We start from the raw sequence: 19144 nt of genomic DNA, 5'->3' as shown, positions 1-19144 counted from the left end.
TCCAAAGCACTTTGCATCCAATGAATTAGTTTTGAAGTGTAGGTTATACAGGTAAATGTGGCAACCAATTTGCACATAGCATGACCCCACAAGCAGTATACTCTCTAGCTAACCCCAAGTTAATCAAACAGATCTACTAATCTCTCTATACCCCTGAATCCTCTATCTTTTGTCTTTTATTCATATTTTGGCTACGGGCTTTGTTAGCAAAGTTGGCATTTACTGAAGGTGAGTCTTCTCATGCCATTCTCACCCAGCTCCCAGTGGCTGGCTAAAGTGTAAGAGAAGCAGAAGTGTCCTGACTCATTGCCTCCTAGTTCTAACATTCAGGGACAACACATAAATCATTTGTGCAAAAGAGGGAACCGATACAAAGAAAATGATACTTGAATGAAACTGGTAACCCAGACCGCTGTATGTATAGGGTGAGTCAGCGGAGGGTTTGGTGAGTGGTTCAACTCTTGGACTTAAAGCATGCAAAAGGTATTTTAGTGCCCTGTGGGTTTCTGTGCACCTGCGTCACTCCAGAACAGGAAGTGAGAGAGCTGCTCAAAGCAGAAGCGAAAAGACTAGGAGTGAGCTGGAAGTGGAAGAGTGCAACACACAGATACATCGAATGACTCTTCCTTTGCCTCCAATTGCTCTCTTCTGGTGGTTGAAACGGCACTGAGTTCCTTTAGGAGCAAACATGTTAATGCTCTACAAGCATTTCTTCTGGAGCTGTTGTAACAAAAACATGTTGAAAATAAACTAGCAGGTGGTGAATGGTTTTCGGTGTCAGAAGCAAGGACTCTTCTCATTGGGAAGGGAAAGTTAAAGAGGAAATTTGATAGAGGGGTTCAAAGTTATGAAGGATTGTGAACAGGTAAATTGGCAATAACTATTTCCATTGGTTGGTGAGTTAGTAAGGAGGGAAGTAATTTATGAACATCAGCAAAACAAGAAGGGAGAAGGAAGAGGTTAGGAGAAAATTCTTGATGCAGGAGATTGTTAGAAAATAGAAAGTCTAACCAGAAACAGTGCTCGGAAGTGCTCTTGTTCCGCCACCATAATCTCACTGGATTTGCATGCGTATAGTCGACAATGGAGGGGAGGGAGACTATCCAATAAAAATTCCCAGACAAAACAACTTTTAAAACGGAGGTGAATAAGTATTGGAAAAATACACAAGGCGCATGAGGAAGAAACAGCACCTTCAGAGAGCTGGCACAGGCTCAATAGGCCAAATGGCCTCAATCTCTGCTGTAAAGTTCCATGATGTCTTTGTTAAAATAGCAGCCAGGGAGTTTTCTATTGAATGGATCTCGATGTGCTGATCTCTAACAGCACATTGGTTAAGTGCCTTCACCCACCCGAACTCTCAGAATGTTCCTTTGCCTTAATGCTGGAGGGTAAGATTAATAATAAAGGTACCATCTACATGAAAATCTGAACATTTGAGTGCTTGACTCAGTGAGGGTTTAAACCTCATGAGAACGATCTGCTACACAAACCCCTGTACCTGAACTGGGTCAATGATGAAACGCCATGTGGAATTTGGGCAGTCCATCACAAGGAGAGGGGGACTGTGCAGAAACCCATGGCACCTCTGTTAGACAGTCACAGTATGGCACGGATATCGACCTGTCCATCACTGTCCACCCTCAGTGGGTGGGGCAAGAAGGAAAATGCGATAAAGAATTAACTAGCACCAGGAATTGCTTTTAATATAAAAGCAACTACCAATGTACCACACAACATGGCGACAGGCTTTGAGGTTTGTTTGAAGATATCAGAATCTCACTTTTAATATTCCCCCACTGCCTCAAACAACAACAACTTGTATTTACATAGCACCTTTAACATAGTAAAACATCTCGAGCTGCATCACAAGAGCATTACCAGAGAAAAGTTTACACCAAACCACATAAGTACAGATTAGGGCCTCTACCTCACAACATTCGGCCCTCTCTGCTGTTCATTTTATGTAATTCTTCTGAAAGTGCTGATTCAGGTAATATTTCCTCTTTGTTTTTACCCTGTCAAGTGGAGTATCAGCTCTAATGATGGCAATAAATGTGAAAGCATCTGTTTAACCAGGACAAGCTGAAACAATGACTGAGGTGGAGAAGAGCGTGGTACTCAAATACCTTCAGGCTCATTATGCCGCTCGACACCATTATTTACAGCAGCTAATCCACTTTTAACAAGTTCTGCTGCCAACCTTTCACAGTAAGTGCATGCAAAAGAAGGGCCCCACACTCCGCTGGAAGCAATTCCACTCTCAGCGAGCCCAGAGACACTGGGTACAGGTGGTAAACAGTTTCTACACACAAGTGTCAGTAGAGGGAGCTGTTGGCTCATTGTTAATAAATAACAATGTCATCCAATAGAAATCACTGACTAAGCCACAGGTGTGGCCATCGAGACACCATTTTATCCACCTGTACTCATTTTCGTACACACAATGCAGGTAAATGAACTTCACATGTGTATATTTACTTAACGGATATCTACCGCCATTTAGTGACCAAGGAAATAAAGGGCTCACAACCATCAAAAAACACTTGCATTCTCTGCTTTTCATTTTACCTACACCCATACAAAGAGGTTAACGTTCACATGCTGCGCAAATGTGAGTATTGAGATCACAAGGCCAACCATGGTGCCTATTATTCATTTTTTATTTACTAACCGGAAATTTGCCACATCTGGATTCCCAGTCTGCCACATGTGGCTATTGCAAAGGGTAATCCTCTAACAAGTGTACGCATGAAACTAGCCACTGCTGGGGGTTCTGCCCCAAAGGTTAAGTTGGGAAAATTCCGCAGCACCAGCAGTCTCATGGGACCACATCTACTCCAAGAGGCTCTGCAATATAAAGTTGCAATTGATGGTAACCCATAGTTCTCAACTTGCTGTGAGGAACCTGGCTTTGAGCTCGCAGCTAGTGAGTTTGCTGGAGATCTGGGAAAGTAGCTGACCAAATGGGCTTGGGAATCCAACCACTGCCTCTCCTAGCAGTTTGGGAGATCCCGAATAGCTGTTCAGAGGTACCATGCATCTCTTGAGAGCTTGCACTCGGGAACAAGTATACTGGAATTATGAAATGAGTGGATAAAAGTAAGTGAGGAGAACAAGAATGGATGAAATGGGATATGGGCAAGTACGAAGTACTGCAGGAAGAGACCTGCTCCAGGAATGGGGCTGGATGAATGAAACTAAAGATAAAGTTTTTTAAAAATTGCAGTGTATTAGTAAACATGATATTCTATCTGTCTTATCACTGTGGAATGGAAAACTAATTGAATGCTGAACTATATAAACAACACAGAGTACAACCACATTATACACCGTTCTGGTCAGCGACACAATGGAAACATTCAAGAACCACAGATGGTTCCGAGAAGAGTCGTGAGACTGATATCCAGAGAATTGAGTTATGTGGAAAGAGTGGGGAAATTGCAGCTTTTGAACCAGGAAAAGAGGCAACTGAGAGACGATCTGATAGTAAACAGTCTGATGTACTTCAATCTAGAAAAGGAGAATCAAGGCCTCAATCTGAACTCCAAAAGTGGGACAAGGGAGGGTTGGGCGGAGGGGGAGGGGGTGGTGGTGGGTAGTCACAGGTCCAAACTGAGGAAAGAACAAATTCAGGACTGAAGTCAGGGAGTTCTTCTTCATGCAACGAGTCATCCCCACATGGATTGGGTTCCTGGGTAAAGCAGTGTCGACGAAAACCCAGGAATCGTTTAGGAAAACGTTGGAAGGTGTGATGGAGGGAAGGACTGAAGAGTTTTCTGGATGGATGAACTATATAGATGGGTTAAATAGCCTTCCTCAGCAGCATCTATTGATGGGGAACGCCCAATATCACAACATAAAACAGAGCAGGAAAATGGCAAGTGTTTTAATGTAAATAACAGAGAAACTGAGGCTCTTAGGATGGAGTACGGTACACTTCTAAATTGTTAAAACTAGGCTAAGACTCACTAGATTTATTGCACGAGACAATACGCTGAAACAGATTCTTCACATTCACAATTCCCTGACTAAGCTGCTATGCAACTGTGTGGTATTATCAATCACAGTAATCGAAAGAGATAAAGCTATCAATCTCTCCAGGAATGCCTAAGTCATCACAAACAGTAAAATATTTTACTAGTATCGGTTTATTATGAAGGAGAAAGGTGATATTGGCTTGAAACTCGTCCTATTCCATCAGCCTGAAGCACCTCCAGCTCAGTTATCAGGTACAACTCCCTTTATATTGCTGCAATAACGACCACCCTTGCGGCACAGTGGCGCAGTGGTTAGCACCGCGGCCTCACAGCTCCAGCGACCCGGGTTCAATTCTGGGTACGGCCTGTGTGGAGTTTGCAAGTTCTCCCTGTGTCTGCGTGGGTTTTCTCCGGGTGCTCCGGTTTCCTCCCACAGCCAAAAGACTTGCAGGTTGGTAGGTAAATTGGCCATTATAAATTGCCCCTAGTATAGGTAGGTGGTAGGGGAATATAGGGACGGGTGGGGATGTGGTAGGAATATGGGATTAGTGTAGGATTAGTATAAATGGGTGGTTGATGGTTGACACAGACTCGGTGGGCCGAAGGGCCTGTTTCAGTGCTGTATCTCTAAACAAAATGCTCCTATCTGCAGGTGACCAACATTCCTGTTTATTCCCTGGGTTCACTGCCAGTATCAGTTGATGATGTTCTAATTGTTTGTGGGGCAAGGACCCAGTGAAACACTGTGCTATCTGGCCTGTAGCTTCCCTGACATTTAAGAAGCCCAGCTACAATACAGATTAGACTGTTAAATACACTGGGCCATTGTGCGTTAAAAAAAATTCAGCTGTTTGCTTGTCACGGTTTCCCTGTGTAATTATAGTTCATGAGAATGCAATAGACAACCTGAGCACTGAATACCAAGCCTCCTCCACAGAGTGACTAAGCAGCTTTCAAACATGCCTACTTCATACTCTCAATATCAGCCTCGCATCTCATCCCCACTGCACGACAGACAGTGCTGAATAATGCAGCTGCTCCGGCCACTGCACTCCTCACTCACATCAGCTCCAAGAGGTGACTCAGGAGAGTTTTGTTCACTGAAACCCAGTAAATAGGAGAATGTGCCGGAACTTTCCGTGCCCAGTCTTCCTTCAGTTTGCTCCAGTTGGTATAAAGTTGATTTTTTTCCTAATAGAGACAGAAGGTGTGCCAGCCCAGTGCCTTTTCCGTTTACCATTTCACATTCCTTCCATTCCACTCTTCTTTTCTCTGCATTTTGCCAAACGCCTGCTCTGAACTCATTCCCCTTCTCATTCCCTTCCTCTTCCTCCTTCAGCGTGTATACAGATAGTTAAAAATGTTAACATCTAGCATTTTCTTTCAATATACACCCAGACCAGAATGGGGCAGTAACAGCACTAGAGGGAAATAAGGGATCGGGGAGGGAATCATGTGCAGATGTTGTTCTAGTTTCAGTCTAAGGAAATATGAAGCAGGCCAGCAGTATAAATGGGGCAGCTCCATCGAAACTACTCCCTTGATCAAACACTGAATCCAGACTAAAATATCCAGTCCCGAATAAACCGGCCTCTGTGTCGAAAGGTCATGGGCTCAAACCCACTTCAGGATCTTGAGTACACAGCCTAGGCTGGCACCCAATGTGTGGTACTGAGGGAGTGCTGCATTATGGGAGGTGCCGTCCTTCAGATAAAAGGTATTAAACCAAGGTCCCATTTGCTTGATCTGCAGGGAGTTCTCTCGGTGTCCTGGCCAATAATTCTCCCTCAACCTACACCACCAAGAACAAACTGACCAGTCATTTAACTAATTGTGGGATCTTGCTGTTCACAGATCAACTGCAACAGAAAACATGATGTATGTCATCATTTACACCATGGTACAAGTAGCATATATGCTTTTCTTTACTAAAGTAAAACCTCAGCCTCTGTGTGCTATACATTATCTGGGTGAGAAGAATTTTTAAAATTCATTCTCAGGAAGTGAGCATCACTGGCAAGACTGTCGTACCTAGCACAAAGGAAGATGGCTGTGTTTGTTGGAGGTCAATCATCTAAGTCCCAGAACATCGCTGCAGGAGTTCCTCAGGGAAGTGTCCTAGGCCCAACCATTTTCAGCTGCTTCATCAATGACCTCCCCTCCATCATAAGGTCAGATGTGGGGATATTCACTGATGATTGCACAGTGTTCAACACCATTTGCAACTCCTCAGATAATGAAGCTGTCCATACCGCATGCAGCAAGACCTGGACAACATTCGAGCTTGGGCAGATAAGTGGTAAGTAAAACTCATGCCACACAAGTGCCAGGCAATGAGCCTCTCCCACAAGAGAGTCTAACCATCTCCCCTTGACATTCAATGGCATTACCATTTCTGAATCCACCACTCTCAAAATCCTGGGGGTCACCATTGACCAAAAGCTTAACTGAACCAGCCACATAAATACTGCAGATACAAGAGCAGGTCAGAGGCTTGGAATTCTGCAGCGAGTAACTCACTTCCCGACTCCCCAGAGCTTGCCCACCATTTACAAGGCACTAGTCAGGAGTGTGATGGAATACACTCCCATTTGCCTGGATGAATGCAGCTCCAACAACACTCAGGAAGCTCAACACCATCTAGGATAAAGCAGTCTGCTTGATCGGCAGCCCACCCACCATCTTAAAACAGTCACTCCCTCCACCACCGGTGCACAGTGGCAGCAGTGTGTACCATCTAAAGATGTCCTGCAACAATTTGCCAAGGCTCCTTCGACAGCACGTTCCAAACCCGCGACCTCAACCACCTCGAAGAACTAGGGTAGCAGGAACATGGGAACACCACCACTTGCAAGTTCCCCTCTATGACACACACCATCCTGATTTGGGAATCTACTGCCGCTCCCTCATCGTTACTGGGTCAAAATCCTGGAACACCCTTCCTAACAGTGCTGTGCTACACCATACGGACTGTAGCAGTTCAAGAAGGCAGCTCACCACCACCTTCTCAAGGGCAATTAGAGATGGGCAATAAATGCTGGCCTGGTCACATCCCATGAATAAATATTTAAAATAATCTCCAATTGCCCAGTGGTCTGATATAGCTTGGTGACGTGCTAGGCCACCTCAGTAACAACCACAGACTGGGATTAGAGTCAGATGGGGTAATGACAGATTTCCTTCCCTAAAGGGCAGTCGTGAATCAGTTGGGTTTTTACCACAATTCAATAGTTTCATAGTCACTTTTCCTGATACCAGCTTTTGTATTTCCAGAATTCAAATCTCAAACTACTGTGATGGGATTTATACTCATATTCTCTGGATTATTAACCCAGGCCTGTTAGTACTACTCCAGGAATATAACCACTATGCAATACCCCTATAGGTATGATTCTAACAGCAGTCCTTGAGCGTATAATTTCAGATAATACTCCAGTGCAGTAATAAGGGTTCATGTTGTTCACATGACTGATTAAATTACAGCTCCATTTGCCTGTTCAGGTAGATATTAAAGATCCCATGAACTATTCATGATGTCCAGGCCAATCGTCGGCTATCCCTCGATTCGAGGATGATGTGTACTCAGGGTCGTGAGTTTCTGCCATGGGTCTTCAGGTGACTGAACAGGCCGGTTCTCGAGCCGCAAATCTTTAGGCACATGGGGGCAGGGTGTCCCATGAGGTAGTGGGATCCGGATTGCAGGATTTACTTCCTTTTCTTTCCTTCTCTGCCACCACTCTGCCTCGTCGTTAAGGTGTTTGGACTCGAAGCATGATGCAGCTTGATGGACAAGTTGTCGCCATTTCGAACGATTAGTAGCAAACTCCACCTAGTCATCAACGTCAATGTTGCTGTGCTTCAAAGAGAGCTTCAGAGTGTCTTTGAAGCATTTTCTTTGTCCTCTCCTGGAACGCTGGCCATTTGAGAGTTGAGAAAACAGGACCTGGTGGGGAGACTGTTTACAGCCATCAGCTGGCTTCAAGAAAGACACTAGCATTTGTTCGACGGTCCTCCCATTGAATCCGGAGGATGCGGCGGAAGCATTGCTGACGGAATATTATACAGCCAATACCAACAAAGAAACATTTAATTGCTCATTCAGTTTTTGTGTGTGGGGGTAATTGTTGTGCACAAAATGGCTACTGGGTTAACCTACATAACAACTGTCTCTGCACTTCAAACTCTTGTTATGGATGTGAAGTGCTTTCACGATTTTCAATGTGATCCATTGCGATATATATGCAAGCGTTATTGAATAAAGAGGCACCTCTGAGACAGGACATGGTTAAAACAAAGTCATTTAACCAAGACATTCTATTTAGTTTTATCTGGGAAGTGGCCAATATCAGGTTGTACACGGATTGCTGCAGCTCTGATCTCCAGAGAGAGATGTATTTTTGAAAACTGCCAGCTGTTAGTAAATTTGACAAAAGGCATTTCAGGCACGGTCGGTTTTGAGGCTGCACAGAGTTCAATACCCCACTCCCACACAATCTAATCATAGGGAACACGGGATGAAAAGTCACGTATAGTATCAGGCAGGGATGAGCAGGCACATCATCAGGGGCGGCCAGTTTCCAGAATTCCCACCTGTTAACAGTGACTAATTTTAATGTAATGGGACCGTCCGCAAATGTCAAGTGTTGGCAAAAGGCTCATTCCAGAGGTCAGAGGTGGATAAAGAGATTGACCCGTCCTCCTGTGAAATCTTTCGGTTTGGGTCGTCTTGCGGCGCAAGGATCTAAATGCAGATCGTATGGGTGCTGCACACGCTCAGTTTCAAACAGCTGACTGGAAGCTAACCATTCCAACTAATAACTGACTGCAACTGTGACAAATGGTCCTGGGCGACTGCAAAACAACACACCAATACTGGCCTAAAACCTTTCTCAATGGGCAAAGGATACCGGAGGGATCTGTGCTTCAGCTTTGTGTTTTTTTGATGTTTATAGAATAAAATCATTGGCAGAATGCAGAATGGCTAATGACCTTTTTATATCCCTCAACTGCTTTACAAAGTAACAGCTCTGTTGGTGCTACCTGATCTGCCTTTTTATTTTATTCATTCATAGGATGTGGGCATCGCTGGCTAGGTCAGCATTTATTGCCCATCCCCAATTGCCCTCAAGAAGGTGGTGGTGAGCTGCCTTCTTGTATCGCTGCAGTCCATCTGGTGCAGGTACACCCACAGTGCTGTTAGGTAGGGAGTTCCAGGATTTTGATCCAGCAACAGTGAAGGAACGGTGATATAGTTCCAAGTCAGGATGGTGTGTGGCTTGGAAGGGAACTTGCAGGTGGTGGTGTTCCCACACGTCTGCTCCCCTTGTCCTTCTAGTTGGTCGAGGTTGCGGGTTTGGAAGGTCCTGTTGAAGGAGGCTTGGCGAGTTGCTGCAGTGCATCTTGTATATGGTACACACTGCTGCCACAGTGCACCGGTGGTGGAGGAAGAGAATGTTGAAGTTGGTGGATGGGATGCCTATCAAGTGGGCTCCTTTGTCCTGGATGGTTCAACCTTCTTGAGTGTTGTTGGAACCGCACTCATCCAGGCAAGTGGAGAGTACTCCATCACATTCCTGACTTGTGCCTTGTAGATTGTGGACAGGCTTTGGGGAATCAGGAGGTCGGTTACTCACCGCAGAATTCCCAGCCTCTGACCTGCTCTCATAGCCACAGCATTTATGTGGCTTCTCCAGCTCAGTTCAGTTTCTGGTCAATGGTAACCCCCAAGATGTTGATGGTGGGGGATTTAGCAATGGTAATGCCGTTGAATATCAAGGGAAATGGTTCATCCTGACTTGGAAATATATCGCCATTCCTTCACGGTCATTGGGTCAAACGCCTAGAACTCCCCATCAGCACTGTATACCAGATGGAAAGCAACTCACCACCATCTTCTAAAGGGCAATTAGGGATGGACAAAAAATGCGGGCCTTACCAGCAATGCTCACATCCCATGAAAGAATAAAAAAAAGAAAATAATTGCATGTGAACAGCTTAAAAGTGACAATTCACAAAAAGATCACTCTCTCAACCTTCTGGGAATATTTTGTGGGTAAAAACTCAATCAACTCAAAGATACGAGATCTCCAAGCGACAATAAAAAAGATGGGATGAGATGGCATTTATATTTTTCACTGGAACACTACTGGCACCCAAGGCATTGGTGAAACCATGCTGTTTAGGAAGGTGGATTCATCCACACTACGGCTACATTGACAGTGCAATACCGAGGGAGTGCTGTCAGAGTGCCATTCTTTGGATGAAATGAAAAATCATCTGTTTGTTGAGGCGGATATAAAAGATCCCATGTCACTATTTGAATAGGAGCTGAAGAGTTTTCCGTGCCCTGGACAACATTTCTCTTTTAACCAATATTAGTAAAACCGATTCATTTGTCATTCATCACATTGCTTTTTCTGGGAGTTTGCTGTGTGCAAATTGGTTGCCTACAAGACAGCAATGACTAAATTTCAAAAGTAAGCTATTGCTTGTGAAGCGTTACGACACATCAATCATAAAATCATAGAATCGTAGAACAGTACAGCACCTTAGAGCAGGGAAGCGGGACTGACTGGATTGCTCTACAGGAAGCTGGAACGGACTCGATGGGTTGAATGGCCTCCGTCTGTGCCGTAATAACTCTGTGGTCATTTGGCCCAATGAGTCTGTGCTGCTCTTTCGAAGAACTGTCCAGTTGGTCCCACTACCCCCAATGTGCCCCCTGCCCCACCCCCACTCTATCCCCCATATCGCTGCATTTTTTCGCCTTCAAGTATTTAAAAGATGAAATCCACCTCTTTAGGAGTGTGTATCCATCCATGCTGCGATTAGCATAGATAGGGTCGTACCAAGGGAGTGCTGCACTGTTAGGGGCCCCATCCTTTGGATGAGATGTAAAACCGTCCGCCTGTTGAGGTGGACATAAAAGATCCCATGACACTATTGAATGAGTTGCTATATAAATGCAATTCAACACCAAGCATGCTTAAATCACATTTCACACTAACACAGCCCAAATCGAAGAGTTTTGCGACCTGACCGGTTGCTTCAGAATACTGAGCAGCATTTGCAACTAAATAGTTAAAAATTACAGGTCCTGAAATTAGGTTTGATCCTAAGAGACAAATATGTTAGTACATTTGTCACTAATAGCACAATTCTGACCCATACAGACATGACTGCATAGCTTGCAGGAAATGGATGCCAAAGCTTCCTACCTCTTTGAAGTTCTCAAATGCTGAAAGGATGATGTCATGGCCTCCTCGCACCAGGCACACTGCAGCCAACAGCTCCAGCACCAGTGCCTTCGTCCTGCAGAAGGAAAGCACAAAGCCTCTCAGTGCACTTTCAGTCACACTAAACAGCAAACAGAGGAGTGCATTTGCCTGCCAGGTCAAGAGGGAGCAGGTTAAATACTTTGCCAAGAAAGCAATTGAGGGTTTTCAGAAGTTGTTTTTTTAAAAATATTCATTCATGGGACATGGGCATTGCTGGCAAGGCTGGCATTTATTGCTCAACCCTGGTTTCCCTTGAGAAGTTGGTGGTGGGCCAACTGCAGGCCGTGGGGTATAGGCACACCCACAGTGCTGTTACCTAACAGTGTTCCGATTAAAATTTCTTTGTCATGCGCAGACGGCTTTTTCAACGTGTGGCCCATTTAAATTTTTTTTGCACGGTCGCTGTGCAGTACTTAAATGGAACAAGGGCTGCGCAGTACCTTCCAGGCTGCAGTACATGCACAAAGATTAGCAGGAAAATGTTAGATAGGTTCCAGGATTTCGACCTAGTAACGATGAAGGAATGGCGATATGTATGCAAGTCTGGATAGTGTGCGACTTGGGAGGGGAAATTGGAGGATAGTGTTCCCATGCACCTGCTGCCCTTGTCCTTCTAAATGCTGGAGGCTGCAGGTTTGGGAGGTGATATAGAAGAAGTCTTGTCAAATTGCTGAGGTGTATCCTGACATCCTGTAGATACAACACACTGCAACCATGTATATCAGTGGTGGAGGGAGAGGATGTTTAAGGTGGTGGATGAGCTGCCAATCAAGTAGACCTATTTATCCGAGATAATATTGCAATTCTTGAGTTGAAGAGTGTGATATTTTTCTACCTTTGAGACCAAGCAGATGGGCCACAAAGATGCCATGGGCCTTTCTGATGCCAGAGTCTCAGTATACTGAGGTTTGCTTTGCCAGATGAAGTCATTTTGTACTTGTGCCCATGTGGGGGAAGAACACCATTTGCCCTCATGTGGCCACAATATGGTAATCAGGCGGTTCAATTAGTATCTGCACAGGACATAGTTAATTAATAACAAGCATACTGCTCTTCGGTTTAATTTCTGTTCTGGGCTCCATCAGGATCGCAGTAATGTTGTGTCATTACAATACAATTAATATTGATGCCTCTGGGGTAAGTGTTAATTGTATATGAACTGTGTTTCATTTTATGCAAGTGGAGGACATTAATTTGGGTTTCACCTGAGCACATATAAAGTGACACTTATTCAAAGTGTGGTGCAGTTGAGATAGGAAGTGTATGCTTGTAATGTTTCACTCTGCAAATAAAGGTAAGACTGAATAAAAATTGGCTCCAGTACTATCCTTTACCAACTGTTTTTCTGGAATAGAACATTAAGGAGGAAAATGAGATCAATTGCCCTGGGTTCCCACCCCTGATCCCTGTCTGGCGACTCCTTGAAATGCATTGGCTATGAGCTTGTAGCAACAGAACCACCCTTCAAGCTAAACTGACCAAACCTCGGACAACTGTGATCATCACCTTGCTTGAAACTCATTTTGAGAGAGTTTCAGGATCTCTTACCTTGCACTCTTATTGTTCAGACTGAGGGTGATCTCATTCACACACTGTTCATGTTCCATCACCAAGGTGAATCCAGACTAGAAAAAAAAGAGAACAATAATAGCTGGCTGATAGTGTTCGGTGGGGGGTGGGAGAGGTGGGGTGTATTAAAAACAAGAATATTAAAACACATCCAGCATTGTACATCGAAATAAAAACAGAAAACACTTCAAATGTTCAGCGTGTCAGTATATGGAAAGAGAAAAGATGGGTTGAGATTTGATGTAGAGGCCCCACAGACAGAAAAATCCTAAAAAGCCTTGGAATTTTTACTCTGTTTATAGGTGAAATCTGGTCGGTCATCTTCAGTTTTATTTTCAACCTTTTCTTTACAACATGTAGCTGAGCTGAACATGGATGATATCATCAATTGATATCAGGGTCCTTTCATTTTGTAGGAAGCAAGACATTTGTATGCAAATACAAAGGGATAGAAGCTAGTCATGGCTCAGTTTGGCTGCATAACCAATGGTACTGAGACAAGAAGACCCGAGGCTAATCCAAAACTGAGGCGCCGTTGCCAATAGACCAATTTTGGGCCAGTTGCCTAGCTGGCAGCGGCCCTCTGCTGTGTCTCCCTGAGTGATCTTACTCCTCCTGGATCCACATCAAGGTTAAAAAAATGATATACTGTTTTTTGGTGATTGCCACATGCTAGGCCACATCCACTCCAGGAAAGCCTGAGTGGTGCAAGCACTGGGCCTGCTCCACTCGGGGAAGCCCAACTTCCCAGAGGAATCCTCAAACAGGAGTTAGACCCCTTATCAGCACATGCAAGAATAGAGTTGTCCAACTTTATCGTGTGGGGGTGGCACATTACAATTCTTGGCTTACATAGGGGGCCAGTGAGACATTTTTGGAAAGATAAAGACATTAAAAATGTGTCTATCAAAACAACAACAAATGTACATTTTTGTGAAGAAGCTTTAAATGAGAAGATTAATTTAAGTTTTTGCTTACACAAGTAGTCAAGGTCTGTCCGCACACTTATTGTCGAGATGGGGAATATTCCGGATAGATGTCCATCTATTAGGAGTCCCTCTTTCTGTCTCTCCGTTTCCCCCCCCCCCACCTCTGTTGTTTCCCCCACTCTGTATCGTCCTCATTCTCAGTCCCCCCTTCTCTCTCTCTCTCCCCACCTGTCCCCCTTTCTCTCGCTCTCTCTCAGGAACGCTCAGCAGATGACTGGTCAGTTTCACGGTTGATAGGTGCTGACATCGGGAACAGCCGTTTCCCAAATTCGGACAGACTCAGGATTTTCCAGCAGGCTTTTAAAAAAAATAATTTGAACCAGTCAGAAAACCCCGAACCTGTCTGAGGTTGGGAAACCACTGTTCTCAATGTCAGCATCTGTCAGCTGTGAAACTGACTTGCAATCTTTTTTAAAAGCTAGTCTGACAATGGAAAATTTCTGATCACAGACCCCTGGCGAGCTTGGGGAACAGCCCCCGGTACAGCTTACATCTGCAGGCCGGATGGAAACCTTTGGCGGGCTGGATGCTGTCCCACAGGCCGTATGTTGGACAACCCTGTGCAAGAGGGTTAAGAACTGAAAAATGGCCTGACCTAATTTACCCATCAAAAACAGACCAGCCCTACTGGTACATCTTAATATAGGAATTGGTCTACCGGCTGTTGCTCTCTCATGACCCAAGCCCGTCAGAAACCCATTAGGGTTAAAGCTGACACCTGTGACTTTAAAATGGGGGTTGATTTATGGCTGCACACTGGTCCAATTATCCCCGTCCTGCATGATGACTATACTCAGTCTGACTTTGTTTGCAATGCTACAGGAGATTGACTGGGATTCATAAAATAATTCTGCTCTGAAACTAGTGCGCTGGCCATTACAAAAATAAATGTCTAGATTTAAAGAGATAACTCAACCTCAGTGCAAAGCTTGCAGGTGGACTCATTCTGAAACAGCTTCCCATAAAAATCTGACTCTACACATGGACCAGACAATTAAACCCCTTTAACAAATGCCTACCATCCCTGCAGCTCTTCTGAGAGACACCATAAGAATTCGAGCCAAGTTGTGGAAGGTTCTGTTATGAATTGGTATTTATGAATCGCACCGAATATGGGAGCAGTTAAATGGGTTTAGAGTGCAAATACTGAGAACTGGACTCACGGTCTCAGTGTCCAAACCAAATGAGCACCAGTGTCAAAAATGGTGTGTTTAGCACATGCACGTGTACCAGCTTGGGCGAGTGTGCACGTGTGTATGACCGTGGGTGAGAGTGCATGTACAAGACTGTGTGTGTGTGTCTGTGTGTGCGCATGTATGTCTGTGCGTGTACGAGCATGCGTTTGTACAGAAGTGGTGAGCGTATGAGCATGGATGCGTGCGTGTGTACGAATATGGGTACAAACCTAGGTGTATTTCCATGTGCATGCGGGTGCATGTGCTGTCACACAGGATGGGCTTACGAAGCAAAATGAAGAGCCTGAAAGTTTTGAAGCAGTTCAAATTAAGCAAGGTCAGATGTTCTGAATTTAAATGTGAAGTAAAATGTAATTAAATTGGAAACATTAAGAGGCTGTTCAGCTCCTCTGGCCTGTTCCATGTAATCCAACTGCAGGCACAGAGCTACACCTGGAATGAAAATGAAGAGGCGAACTACAAGAGAGAGTTTATCGAGGATAATCACCAATGTTATTTATGTAACTTCCAAATCATTTTAAACATTTGATCAACCCAGAGTCAGCAATGTGGTAATTGCCTCATTCCAACTCACAGAAGCATAGCTCCAGCCCGAGCACAATTACTCAGTTTGGAAACTGCTAAACTGGGTCTAGATTCTCAAGAGGGCAAATATTTGCCAGCTTTGATAACACTGCATTAAGCAGAACATGCTCTCAATTAAACACCATCAGGATTTGCGAGTTAACATGCTCACAAGTCGCTGTCAGGCATTCGATAATTTCCTTTCACTTTTAAGCTTAGACTGAAATGGAAAGGATTTAGTCCAATAACACGTTTCACTGCCTACATCTCACAGCAGGTAACCCTTTTGTTTGAAGGTTAGAGTGCTCCAGTCAATGTAATGGATTTGTTTTGCTGCCTCTTCCAATTGACGTTCTAAAGAGTTTTCTGCACTGAATTAATCTTGTCCATGGTAACATCCAACAATTTGCGTTTATACTGCAACACAAACATGTCCCAGGACGGGGCGAGGCACAGATTTAAAACAGATAAATGGAACAGATGCTGAGCTGTGGGGGGAGGGGAGAGATTACAGGTACCCAAAGCTCTGTGGAAAGGGTAGGTTTTGAGAGGTTTTTTTTAAGGTGGAGAGAGACATGGAGGGTGTCAGAGAAGAAATATCAGAGATTGGGGCCGAGGTCGCTGCCACCAATGGGGAGAGGAAGCGGAATGGGGTGCACAAAATAAAAATCAGCAATGAATTTCACTGAAATGAGAGGATAAATGACTAAAAGAGAATTTTACTAATTGCAAAAGGAGGTTCTGGACCCCAGAGTTGCTGATTGGTCGCCTGCTCAAATGAAGCCACCAGGCCCCACTTAACCAAAATGTGGTTTTGGGAATGAATCACCAATCTGAATGGGAGAAATTTGCCAGAAATAATTCTCGTTCAAAGAGCCAGAAACTAGACAATGAATGTGACAGACAATGTCAAATCTAATACATTCAAAAGACTGGCTGTCGGCGCTGTGATACTGATTGTAAAACAGAGTGCAATTTCTAACTCAAAGTTCTTAACTTGTGGATCTCCCATGGCATTGGTGGCTATAAATCAAGGCTATGCTATTGTACAGAAGCAGAAGCATTGGACACTATGTATTATTCTGCCGCTAAGGTTGGGGATAGGGCTGTTTGACTGTTTAACTTGGCTTGTCCCTTTATGGCTAACAAGCCTAATTGCTGTAAACAGACACTCCTGAGGTCAATTAGAGAATAATTGTTAGCAAAGAAAGTTTGCAGATTGGGAGGTGGTAGATTGAAGGTGCTTGTAAATTCTCAGAATCAGGTTAGAAGAAACCAGCCTCTCTCTCTCTTTTTTTGTTTTACACTTTAAACATCTTGCAGTGGCAATGACTGAAATACGACGGATGCATACCAGACACAAGTGGGTAGATCATGGTTTTGCACAATAATGCAAAACGGGTGATAGTGCGCCAGCGGCCCAATTTGCATCTCTGTCTATTTCAATTTTCATGGACTTCAATTGCACAAAGTCAAGATCTGTCCCAAGAGGTACACAAAGAGGGATGATACCACAACTGCAATCCTAAAGGTGTTTACACATAATGGGAGGGCCACCAGCTGATTGCAAGTGGGTCCCACTTCTACTCTAGGTATTGGCATCTCCCTTGGATAATATGCTGGGTCGCCAAATCTGCCTCCAGATTCTAGAATTCCAGAGACCAGTGCACATGGCAAGTTGGATTCATTGCCCTAGAGGGTACAATAACATCACAGTAGGCTTCATGGTACCAGCTGTTATTTAGGCCGTGCAATGGCCATGGTGTCAGAACTGGGAGACAGTCTATACAGGGCAACAGAACCACAAATGTTTACTACTCATAAAGAGATCAGTTGGCCCATTGTGTCTGGGCCAGCTCTTTAGTGGCATAAAAACTAATCCCATTGTCCTGTTCTTTTCTCAAAGCCTTGTATCTTCCTCTGATTCAAATATTTATCTTTCCTAGCTATAAAAGATGCAGTTGTCTCTGCTTCAAACTATTCCCTCTGGCAAAGCATGCTATACTATAACAACTCTGTAAGAAAAAAGTATTCTTAACCTCACTCCATAATCGTTTAGTGACGGTTTTTAAACTAATGAACCTTATCACTGATTCCCCAATGGAGGAAATATTGTTTTCCGGTCACCATCAAATTCTATGATTATAAAATCTATTAAATATCCTCTTAGCCTTCTCCTTTTTGTTTTACATTTTTAATATTTCACAACACCATGTCTGAAGTGTTATGAATGCATGGCAGACACATGTGGGTAGATCCTGGCAGATAACTACAGTTGTAAGAGGAGTCCTGGGATACGGATCCCAGATCGCTCCTTATAACTCCAGTTTCTCATCTCTGGTACTCTCCTGGTGAAGGTTTGCTGTGCACTGTCTCTGACCTTAATGTCTTTTCCATAACTGGGCACCCAAAACTGAATGCATTTCTTCTCAAAGAAAGACAGAACATAGGAATACAGAATTGTACATCATGTAGTGGCTCATCTGTTTAAGCTTTGCTCTATTGACCTTTTGGTGTTACAATGAAATAATAGGTTGTAAAATTTGAGGCCAATCACGGTTTCAGTCATTTCACTTCCGTCGTCCTTGTCTGAATAAGGGAGAAATTCTTCCTTTCAGCCATTCTCTCTGATTAGCTTGTGGTCCTGCTCAAAGGATACTAAACCTAAATTCTAAATGTGACTGAGCTGAAACGCAAACTCAGACACCGACCAAGTGGTTCAAGTTGAGCATGCAATCTAGGTTAAAACTCAAGTGCACTATTAGGGGAATGCTGCACTGTTGCAGGCGCTTATTACGGGAATGCTGGACTGTTGGAGCTGCTGCGTTTCACACCCGATGTTAAACTGAGGTTGTGTCGGCCAGGTCAGGTGGAAGTTAAAGGTACCATGGCATTAGTTGTCTGCACATCGTGATCACTGCTCAACCATCATTGAGAAAAGATCAATGAGTTGTTCGACTTGGGCACTTGAAGGAAATAAACTTGCAGGGCTGTGGGGATCGGGCAGGGCAGTGGGACTAACTGGATTGCTCTGCGGAGAGCCGGCATGAACTCGATAGGCTGAATGTCCTCCTGTGCCATAAATGACTCTATGACTTGTTGTTATATGTATGATTTTGCAGTCTGCAAAATGGCTGCCATGTTCCCTCAATAACCACAGTGACTACAGAAAGTAACTGATTGTATGTGAACCACTCAGACACATGATAAAACGCTAGATGAACATGATTTTGTTCATGATTTTAGGCTTTCATTTCTAAAGTATACGATTCAGAGATCTCTCAGCTCAAGCTTAGAGTCTACTGTCCAGGCATAAAGCCAACTCTACCATCCTCACCCAAGATCAGGGGACCTTCCTGTAGAGCTAACTAAGGACAACAGCAAGCAGCACACATATTCACTAAGCCACAGGGGGATATTTATAAAATCATATTTTCCTTAGAAAACAAAGATAAATTCTTAACTATGCAAAGAATAGTGCTCAGGAGATTAATAACAATGAAGATAGTCACAAGCATAACATGGAGGTTCCTAAGAATGAGACAAGAATGTACAGATTATAAAACAAA

General features: G+C 44.0%; 1 protein-coding gene across 2 annotated transcripts in view; it reads right to left on the bottom strand.

The window, feature by feature from the left end:
* The window catches only part of LOC137348062 (formin-like protein 1), a 249717-nt gene that overhangs the window by 64791 nt on the left and 165782 nt on the right, over positions 1–19144 (bottom strand). For both annotated transcript variants that reach the window (XM_068013188.1, XM_068013187.1), the window contains 2 exons: positions 12806–12882; positions 11198–11291 (listed from right to left, as the gene is read on the bottom strand). In XM_068013188.1, the coding sequence (XP_067869289.1) occupies positions 11198–11291; positions 12806–12882 (171 nt within the window). The remainder of the gene's footprint in view (positions 1–11197; positions 11292–12805; positions 12883–19144) is intronic.

This window comes from Heterodontus francisci, chromosome 33 (assembly GCF_036365525.1).
Source record: "Heterodontus francisci isolate sHetFra1 chromosome 33, sHetFra1.hap1, whole genome shotgun sequence".
NCBI classification, from domain to species: Eukaryota; Metazoa; Chordata; class Chondrichthyes; order Heterodontiformes; family Heterodontidae; genus Heterodontus; species Heterodontus francisci.
The sequence above is the reverse complement of the archived record's forward strand: the minus strand, read 5'-3'. Positions and strand labels throughout refer to the sequence as shown.